Here is an 11,047-nt window from a genome sequence, read left to right on the forward strand (position 1 = left end):
CTAATCGAAAAAATAATCGGTGATTAATCGATTATAAAAATAATCGTTTGTGGCAGCCCTACAACAAACTCAAACTGTCACTTTTTTTTGGTGCTTTTGGACCAATAATGAAGACAAGACTTGAGGAACTCAAAAGTAAAACATTTCTATTATAAAACAAAAACAAATGCTGCCATTGCAGCAAAACTCAAGCAAAGAAAAACAGGAAGCACAAGGTGAAACACGAGGAAGATCGAACCAAATGAAATCCTCATTACTAGACTTGTGAGTGGTAAGAAAGAGGAGTGTATGGACTGAGGCTAAAGGGAAGCRTGGCTGCAGCTGGGACTAATGAAACCATGAACAGGTGTGAGTGGGTGTGGCAGGCTAACTGTGGAAAATTACTGGGAGATTGAATTGGTAGCACGAGGACCCTAATCCTAAAACAACAACAACAACAAAAAAAAACTACAAACCAAAAACACGGATCTTGACACAAAACCTAATTTTTGTTTTTAAAAATCTCAGTTATATATCGCGTAATCATTCTATCCTAAATAAAAAGATCAACACAACAGATAAAAGCTCAAAATTAATACGACATTAACACCTATGGTGAGCAGGTGTAAATATTTGACTGAACCTGCAGCTCATAAGGAAATAATGGAGTTTCTCCTATACATTTGCTTTATTAATTTTTTAATCACTTCATTTTTATTCAAGTTTTTTATATATAAAAACAAATAAGAGCCTGCGAGTACAATCTAGACATTTGATCTATTTAGACAATATACTCAAACAAAAAACATTAATTTACAGCAAAATAATCCTGTTCACTTCTACCCAGATCACTGCCTTAGGCCTGCCACTTACTTCTGGTAAGAATGGAGCACGTTTTAATAAAAATAAAATTCACCTTTAATATTATTGTATATTTTGAAATGTGTCGATAAAAGGGGCTCCATGTTTTTTCAAATTCCCCAGTAGAGTGCTGGAGAGATCATCATATTTTTTCCAGTCTCAAGCAAGACATAGGGTTATTAATTCAAAGTTGTACAAAGAAACATCTCTGTAATTAACACCCTTACATGCGTGGACCTTATACTAATAATAAYGGTCTAATGTGTGTAAAATCTGGGAGCAGGCAGAAGTACGAGCTGAGAGCAAAGAGCAAAGTCTGACACTTCGTAAAGTGCTGGTGGGAGTCAGGCAATTAGGACGGACGTAAAGTCCACAGAGGAGGCCGGGCATGAGTCAGAACGTAGCCTTTAGCTGAGGAGAAACTGACAGGGGAGGGAGGATGGAGTGGGAAGAACCTGATTGGTGAAAGGAGCGCCCAAAACGTCTGTTTATGATGAAGACGATGACGATGAGAGATGGGTTGGGGTGGGGTGCCCTCCTAATCTCAAGGCTAAAAGAATATAAAGCAGTTTGAAGAATCAGAGAGAAGTGTGTGTGTTTAATAGAAAGAGTGCGCTTTCGGGCTTTTCAGAAGTCTTCGGTGTAAATTCTCAAGGATCAGCGCTTCAATTTTCAGCTTAAACCTCTTTTCTGAATCATTGAAGAAAAACAGGAGAGGCAAAAACAAAAAAAGCTCCCTAATGTTGCTGTATTTCAAGTAACAGAAGTGCCATTAATGTATTTTTTTTTTTACCTCCAGTCTGAGTCCTCCTCCTGATGACCAGATTGACCTGGCCGTTCCGTGCGGCGGCGTGCATCAAGTCGATGACATATCTGTGTGGCTTCCCCACCACGGGGATCCGGTCCACGAACAGCAGCTCGTCACCCGGTCGCAACCGCCCGTCTACATCTGCTGGACTCTTCTCTATGATCGCTCCGATTAGGATCTGTTTTTTTATTTTCAACAGAGATCAGTTAGAAGAAACCCCACAAAAGGTTGCTGCGCTGTCATGTTCAGTAATGTTACGGTGGTTGTTATTCTGTAAGCTTGTTAACATTAAAATGTGGTTAAGAGACCAAAGAATCAAAAACAACAGCAAGCAGCCAGAGCTGGCACTCTCCCAGGGTTAAAGGTCAGGGGTTAGGTGTTCACAGTGGTGGGTTAGAGAGTAGAAAATGACAGGGTTCCACGCCCATCGCCATACGAGCCTTCTCACGTGTCTCCAAACTCACAGGCTGCCCGGCCTCGTCCCCGCCCAGCACCCGGAACCCAAACCCAGACTTCTGTCTGCGCAGGTGGACCTCAATGTCCTGGAACTCTGCTCCTGGCGCCAAACAAAGCAGAACTCTAAAACCCCATCGTGAAAAGCTGGGACCATTACTCGGTCGGAGATTTATTTACCTGACGAGTCCACGGGAAAAACAGCCCTCGGCTGGCTGGGCTCTGCGAAAAAAAAAGACAAGGAACAAAAACAATGAGAAATCCTCAAACACACACCTACAGAGAAACGTACGTGGACGGCGCAGCGGCAAAAACAGATGCTCCCGAAGACGGCACGACGAGGCAGAAAGACCCTGCCTCAGCATTAATGTCACCGCAGAATTTCTGCATCGTCCATAACATCAGGAAGTGCTTACGACGTGTAATATACCCGTTCATTATTTACAGGCACGAGGTGGGACGCAAAGCACTGATCTGCAATCAGGGGCTTCACACTACGCCATGATCCGCAAACTACAGAGATAAACCCAACCGCAGACAAGTGGCTGCGAATGAAAAATTGATTCCAATTGTATCTGTTTTAATCACAGCGAGCGCTTCGGTTGGACTCAGCGGGAATGATGATGGGGGGAAATCATGACTGGCACAGCTGGTATTCCTGGCACGTAGAAGGCATCAGCCATGAAACGATTTCAGCTGATTTAGGACCAGGCCAAAACAAGAGCTGTGCTTTTTTTTTAATAAACTCCTATAAATATTAACAGAAAAACAAAGCATCTTCACATTTGATAGCAGACCTTTTTTTAAAATTAAAACCTTAATATAAGCATTTTTTGGCAGAATGTTGTTTCATTTAGCACACGTCTGAATGCAATCATTTGTTTTCTTGGAGGGATGCGGGCTTCTGTCATGGCAAAAACAAGTGAAACAAAAACAGTCTAACTTAATTATTACGGTAGTTTTGTTTTATGTAATACAATAATGTCAAGCAGCAAACAACTAAATACAGTGAAAATGACAACATATGCCTGCTTAAATTATATATAAAAAACAACCTGGGTTAAAATCTCAAAGCGCAAAGCTGCACTTTTGGTTGCTGATTTAGCTACTTCTGCTGTCCTGATCTGACTGCAGCCTTTGATATCAAACATAACATTCTTCTTTCACATCCTAACTTGAGCATTATGGTGCGTTCACACCGAACGCGATTTCAGCGTCAAAATCGCAGCCAACGCTGAAGTTTGAAGCTCGTGCACTTTGAGGTCAGACGCAGGACAGTTGTTGAAGCGCTGCACGGCGACAGCTGCCCTGCCCCTCCCTCCTCTGTCGGGCTCTGTTTAATGTCGGACGAGGAAGTGGCTTTGCTTTTTTTTACAGACAGCCAGAACGTGTGACGTTCATTAGATAATTAATTCATAATTAATTAACCAGATAATTCAGAGTAGAGGCTCACAGCTGCTTTCAGGACTATTTTTTTCAGTCTGATGAGTCGCTGCCACGCATTGCTGCGGATCAGGACACGACTGCAGCACTCATTTCAGCTAAAGAGCAGGAGCTCTGTCTGTTTCAGGTTAGTGAGTAAACTGTCCCGTCGGGAAATATGTCGCTACGTCACACAGTGGAGTCTCTCTGATTGGTTGACGCTGCGCGTCGAGCTGCAAAAGTTCAGATTTTCTAACTTCAGCGATTTGGACGATTTGGACGATCTGAGCGTTSRACGCTCAGATCGTCCAAATCGTYCAAATCGCGCTGCTCTAATCGCGCTTGAGGCGCCGCAGAACTTCCCGACGTTGCTTGAGGCGCGTCCACCATAGACTTTGCATGTAAACCTGCTGCTCCTGACGCTGAAATCGCGTTCGGTGTGAACGCACCATTAGTCCTTGAAAGGTTTCTGTTGTAAGGCCCAGATAGAAAGTTGGAAAACTGTGTCCCCACTTAATAATGGAGTACCACAGAGCTCCATCTTAAGCCCTACTCTCTCTACCTTACAGATGACTGTTATGAAAATATGATAATGTGTGTGCATGTTAAATTGTTTGTTTTTTGTAAAATATCTCAAACTACAGGATGGATTCTAATAAAACACTCAAATGTGCAAACAATCTTTGTTCAAAACTTTGGCAGGCGATAAGCTTTAATTCAAGGAACGCTAGTTTCATTACTTAAGATGTTTTAATTCTTAAACGTACTTCAAATATACATATTTTTTATTGAGATCCTTTAAATATTTTTAGAATAAATGTGCAATGATCTTGTCTATATTACTGATTTTTACTGTGATTTTAGAAGGTTTGAGTTATCAGCAAGTCTATTAGGCTAATGAGCGCCTCACACCAAACAACAAACACAAACCAAATGTTTTAATATCAGAGTTGCAGGAACAGATGTCTGACAGTCAAGTCGTTAGGAAAGGGAACTTCCTTATTTACCATGACATTTCCGGGGACGAGACTTGAYTGATACAAAACTCATTGTGACGTGTAAACTCTCGGTCATTTGATTGAACTTTGAGCCACAGAGTGATCTGAGTGAACGGCTCAGCGCTGTAAGGTGGTAACCTTACTTGTTGCAAATAAATGTTCAAGTTTAATAAGTATACTAGTTTCCTGCRTTGATTTAGACTTTCTATTAAATGTTTCTTACAATTATATACTCTTTACTGGATCATTTTTCAGAAAACCATGCATTCCACTGTTTTGCTGATGATGTTTGATTTATTACGATGAACAGTAATGCAATTATTCAGGTCTTGATAAACTGTCTCAGAGATATAAACATAGATGAAGATGAAGCTCCTTAATTGGAACAAAAACAAAGTATTTGGCCTGTTTAATTCCTTATGTTGCTTTTTGCAGTAAATCTTGGTATGACTTGACAGTTTTTAATAGTTTTAATTCAACAACCAGATTAACTTAGCTGTCAAGATGAGCTTATTCTGATAAATGCTCCTTATTAAATTTAACGCTTATAATTCATTGAATAAGTTTGAGAAAGCAGTACCTTAATAATCATATCTTCAGAAAAAGCATCTTTTTAACACAGAAAAGTTCGTAAAACCTAAAAAGAACAGAACAGTTCCCATGAAAACAACAAAATACAACCTACGGTCATCCAGCTGAGTCTGCTCGCAGCAACCACTGCGTGAACACAGTCCTGGTGTTTCGACGACGCATTAAAAGGTCACGGCCTAYTTCACCCTCAGCAGCGAGAAGAAGAACTGGAGCATTCCTAAATTCTGTCTGAGCCTTTTCTTTCAGAAATCTGATCCAATGTCTGGCCTTAACTGAGAGTAACAGCAAACAATTCACTTCAGTTCATCTGGAAGCAGACTTCTACTGGACATCAGGGCCAACAACAAAACTAGTACTTCATTGGACAACCCGAAACACGTTCTGTTCATGCGGCAAGACTWGACGTTGCCAACAACTGAAGAGAAGGAAATTTATTTTTAAAAAACAAAATTAGGTCAAGTATACACCGAGATATAGGATGGATGTAGGAGTGTTGCAGCAGACTTAAACCCTTTCGTTTATGCCTTTTAAACACTGCAGCCCTTAAATTTCCTGAGGGGCTGCAAGTGAGGATGCAAATACCAGACTCTAGACTTTTTTATTTTGCACTTTACCCAGACATCGGCACAGCTGGAAGTCAGAAAAATGTCAGAATGAAACAATGTGTGAACTCAGCAGGTAACTCCCCTAGGAGTTCACAGTCAGCTGCTTCATACACATCTTCCACAGGTTCCTGTTAACTTCCACCTCTTTGTTTCCAAGCAGAGTGCATTGMGGAGACACAAACTAATGATGCCTTTATGTCTGAACTCCTATCCATGCATTTACATGAACACTTTTTCTTTAAGTGTTGATTGAAGCTACAAAGACCAGAGGCAGCTCAGGTTCACTCAAGTCTTGAGTATAAGAAAGAGTCCACCTCGCTCCATACAGACTGTAGATGGGTGTTCACCTGCAGAGACAGCTCAGGTACTTACGCCTACTCTCATAGACAGCCACGGACTTCTCAAATAGGTCATAGGGACCTGSTTTAGCCAAGGCCTTGGAGGTTGAGTCTGGGATAGAGACCCTGGGAAGATGCGGTGTTGGGAAAATGGGAGCGGGAGTGGACAGGCTGGTCTGAGCGGGACTGCCCGGGCCCTGCTGGGACTCCCACTGCTCCAGCACCTGAAAAGCACAGTGGCATCAGGGGTCAGTACTTTGGCTTTCCGCCCCCCCATCCAAGCCYGACGCCCGACGTTATGGTGAAGAGAGCGGAAACATGAAGCACAGTTTGCTCTGGAGAGATTCAGGAACCTCCACAGCCTCGAAGACGTCAGACTTGTCAAGCTTTGAACACTCACACAGCAATGGGTTTTAGAATCAAAGCAGCAGATTTATCACTCAGCTACAAGTCAATGTCATCACTAGGAGATGATCCATGTAGCAGCTTTTTACAGTTATAGTCCTCTATAACGCATTATTACTTACAAAACAGTAGTTTTTAATCCTTTGYTTTAAAACTGAGATGTCTTGACTCCTGTGGAAAACTATGAGCTGTCAGTGGTTGATGTTTGGATTCAATGAAAACCCACATCAATCACTGACAACTTATAGTTGCTTCTACCCTAACATATGACTGCATCAAGGAGAATTACACAATATTCAGCTTTAATATATGAGACAAACTGGTGTAAGGAGAAATACTAATCAAAGAGTTGGTGAAAAACAGTAAWGTTAAAACTATGGTGTGGTATTAGGGCCAAAATTAAGACTATTTCCCAACTTATGTTCTTGTAGCAGGAGGCTTTATATCCATATCAAGCTAATTAAGCCAGCTGATTAATCATAGGTCTGGAACTGAGAGGCCGGTGCTGGCAAATGAGAAGAAGACTATTAATATGAGTTAGCACTGGAGAGGCTAATGACTAGCATGCCTAGGCTGGTCAGTCTTAATTAAAAAAAATTAATAATAAAACTATCAAGAAAGTACAATGGAGTATTAAGGTTAAACTTAGGGTGTGTCCAAATTCAGGGGCTGCATCCTTCAAAGGATCCGGCCAACCTGCTCTATGTGGGCTGGGTTCATTGTCAACCGCAAGACTGGAAAAAAGTGACAGTAAATTTGGACGATCAGCATATGTCCAGGCGCCTAACAACTGGTGCTTCTCAGAAGCAAAAGAGACTGAAAATGGATCAAAATGAGCAAAATATTATTAATATTATAAATTAACAAAATAAGTTRAGATAAGATAAAGACTTAAGGGACAGTCTTTGATGCATCGCTGTGACGTAATCGGCCTTCGAAGGGTACAGCCCCTAAATTTTAACACAGTCTGATAAATTAATTTTTTTATTACAAGTATAAAGTCATGATATGGGAACGGATATATCTTTCCACTGCGTTAAAATGTGGAATGTTGAGAATCTTGTGAAGTTATAATTTTGGTTTTACAAAGAGAGAAATACTTCTTTTACTACATCAGCATCAAAGTATTATCAGGACTTTGAAACGATGGAAATGAAAAAAGTGGAAATGAGTTTCTGGTAATGTTATGACTGTTGACTAAACGCACTGATTACAGTTGTACAGGCTGATTTCAAGTTTCTTTTTTAAAGCGCTGACCTGTCAATTCTGATTTCTTAGCCAATTCTAGTTTCTCTTTTAGGACTATAATCACCAGTATACATTCCCCCCCACATACAGTTAGAATTAAAAATTTGACCGTTTTTTTTAAATAAAAAATTCAAAATTTCTCCCCTAAAAAGCATCAAGTTACTGGGATTACTTTCTCACTTAAATCTAATAACTAAACTTTCAAGGTTACTGGTAAAAAGTGGTTAGCACTAGGACTTTGAGAACATTTTTTTTTACATAAAGGTTGGGTGCTGCTTTAGATCGAGGCTCAAGTTGGAGCAGATAAAGTTTATAATAACCAGAGTGCAGCTTCAAAAAGCAGTGAGATCCAAAGCTTGACCAGTCTGCTGTGAACACTTCCTGTTTCTTAATGATTGGGTTATTGCTGTTAGAAGAGCAGAGCTTAGACAATTATTCATTCAAGCAAATAAGTTAGTAAAATTAGAAGTTATAATGAGGAGAAATATGGAGGTCAGGGYCAGTGTACTTTCAGGTAATTCAGCTTTTCATTTGAAACAAAAAAATRAAAAAAAKKTTTTTCTTTCATTTTTTTGCTTCCTGAACCATAATGAAAATTCAGATACTGGATTATTGTTTGACTTCCGATTTTGTGCACTAATCAAAAATGTATAACAAGTATTATGTGTCTATATGAAATGCCTAACGCGTCCAAAACCACTTCAGATCTGGTGATGAGGTTAGGGTTAGTACACAAAGTCAGAAATAAAATATTGGGTCGTTAAGCGAAATTCCATTTTGCTTCACTAAACTAAAAACAAACAAAAAGTGTTCTCATTCTTTTTGTTTCAAATGAAACTGACCAKTCAGGTGTGTTCTGAGGTGGCGATTAAAACACGTATTTGAAATGCTCAGAATTGTTTGTAGCGACGGCGACAGTTTCGACAACCCCGGTCAGTTGGTGTCGAGCCGCGATTCGTCAGACAAGCCGGTCCACGTGAGTCACGGCACAAACACAAAGCAAGAGATGACGCTTTGACAAGTGTCAGGGAGCAATCCAGCAGCCAGCTTTCCAAAAGGGAAACGTTGAAACTTGGCTGCATACATGCTGACTACAGGATCTGATTCAAGGCGCACTGAGAATAAAAATATAAGCTTCAGGAAAAGCGTATGGTATAAGCATCTCCATGCTTTGTGCTCTCGGATCCGTCCGCCACTGATGTGAAGCATCCTGATTTCTCTTGTGCAACGCTGCTTTGTGCTTCTGCGGACCGTCGGTCACGATGAARGCATTGCCGTTTTGAGACGGCATCAATCATACGAACACCTTTCATGCCACGCTGAGTAGCTGTTCCTTAAACGACTGGCTGGATGGAGCTGCAGACCGAGACTCTGTGTTCGGTGATTCCCTGCTCTTACAGTTAGTCGAATGACTCCATTTTTCATCCTCGGAGCTGCGGAAAGCCATYCGGTAATAAACGACACCTAATTAAACTGAGACTGAACTCCGGTGTGTGTGTGTGGGGTAGGGATCGAGGAAAGGAGATGAGGAGACGAAACGAGACTGGGTGAAGTTTGAATCATTGTTTTCTTTTTGATGGATGTAAGGGTTTGGTTGTGTGGAAGTGAAAATCCAGAAAAGACAAACAATGAAGAGATTTGATACTGTTTTGTCGTTACTTCGGCTCTGGAATGGAGGGGCTTAAATGATCCGGGTTCGGGGACTGGTTAGAGCTGGGCTGGCAGGACGCCCAGGCATGAAATGGAGCACACACACACACACACACACTTGCTCCCGGTGAGACAAAGAAGGATGGTCTGGAGCAGCTGTGTGGAGGCATGTGAGCGGAACAAACACATCTGAAGGGCAGAAGTGCATCTGATCTAAGAGGGTGTCATGTTGACGTTAGGAACAGAAAACAATCCTAAAGCAGGAGAAAGATCTAAAGCGACACRAAGGATTGAGCTTTAATGTGCGTTAAAATGAAATCCGGATAAGACAAAAGACAAAGACACGAAGGAATTATATAAAAAGTACAGAAGAGCTTTTAAAGAGCGAAACCCAGAAATGTTATGAAATGAAGATAAATGAAAGATAAAAACCTGGGTCGAGCCAAAGCAGACTGATCACAGATGGGTAAGCAGCACTAGAGCTGTAATAGAATAATGGAGATTCCCCTAATGGCGCTGAGTCAGGCTGTGAATCAAMGTGTTTTAATGCTCTATGAGAAACACTTAGACTTGGTGCTTCAGTCACATTACAGGAAGTCTGAGTTTTCAAAAAGCAGCAGACACAAAGTTGGTCAACAATAGAGTTAGTGTGGCAACAAGAACGTTCTCTTTGTGCAATTTGACAAATGAGTTAGAGTCACACACAGTTTTCACACAGCAGCCAGGAGATTAAAGTTCAAAATTTCACAGCAGAAATGGGGATAATCCTGGTTTCTGAGGCTGATGAGTGTTACCTGCTTTGGAGTCTTCCAGGGTGAATAGTGACCTGTAACGTTGAGAAAACAAAAAACATGCTTTAGGCTGAAAAAATGAATTAAAAGTAAATAAAAATTTAAATATTATATGATGATAATGTGACCAATTATGGCAAACAAAGATGAATGAGAAACACTGAGAGAGAGACTTGTAAAATAATAAAAGAAAACGCATAATAATGAAATGATAGCTTTGCTATTGTACAACAACACACACTGGGKTGGATATGACTCAAAGTGTGACTGTCTGCTGATTGGACGGTCTCAGACCCAAATGTATCCCAAACTCTAAGAAGTTTCCAAACTGTGTATCTATGCATGAATGAGCCTTAAGTAGTCAATATATTGAGCAAAAAAGTGTTTAATATAAGGATTTATAAGTATATATGCAGTCCATTTCCCATACCTTTATGCCTAACATGACTCCAAAGTAWTTGGAGGAAAATTTAACTCAGAAAATTGTTTCTTCGGCTGGAATTTGTTGTTTCGTAATTGAGTTATACATCATTTTTATTGAGATGTAWTTTGCTTCCGTACATTTTTTGGCACATAATTCCATCACAAATTTCAACCATTCAGGACTTTCATGCCATGACTTTTTGTTTTTGTGCAATTTTTTTTTAATTTATTTATTTTGATATTTTGCTTTTTCAGCCAAGTTTTTCTGATTGGAAATAAAAGGATTTTACAATAAAAACCACCAAAACTTTTGTGCTGTTTACAACCTTTTACCACTCATAATTTCAGCTTTTTTTCCTGTCTTTTCAGGTACTGCTTAACCATTTTTCCTGCTAATTTCAACCTTAAAAGTTTATTATTATTATTATTATTTTTACAAATGTCACCTTTGTGTTTATTTCAGCTATTTTATGCT

At 40.2% G+C, this 11,047-nt stretch overlaps 1 protein-coding gene across 9 annotated transcripts in view; it reads right to left on the reverse strand.

The window, feature by feature from the left end:
* Positions 1–11,047, reverse strand: part of magi2a (membrane associated guanylate kinase, WW and PDZ domain containing 2a) — a gene marked incomplete at its 5' end in the record, with an annotated part of 97,574 nt that overhangs the window by 24,618 nt on the left and 61,909 nt on the right. For 4 of the 9 annotated variants that reach the window (XM_014004275.1, XM_014004273.1, XM_014004280.1 and 1 more), the window contains 5 exon segments: positions 1,634–1,826; positions 2,089–2,204; positions 2,282–2,323; positions 6,090–6,279; positions 10,153–10,184. In XM_014004275.1, the coding sequence (XP_013859729.1) occupies positions 1,634–1,826; positions 2,089–2,204; positions 2,282–2,323; positions 6,090–6,279; positions 10,153–10,184 (573 nt within the window). 9 annotated transcript variants of the gene reach the window in all.

Source organism: Austrofundulus limnaeus, unplaced genomic scaffold, assembly GCF_001266775.1.
Source record: "Austrofundulus limnaeus strain Quisiro unplaced genomic scaffold, Austrofundulus_limnaeus-1.0 Scaffold22, whole genome shotgun sequence".
Taxonomy (NCBI): Eukaryota; Metazoa; Chordata; class Actinopteri; order Cyprinodontiformes; family Rivulidae; genus Austrofundulus; species Austrofundulus limnaeus.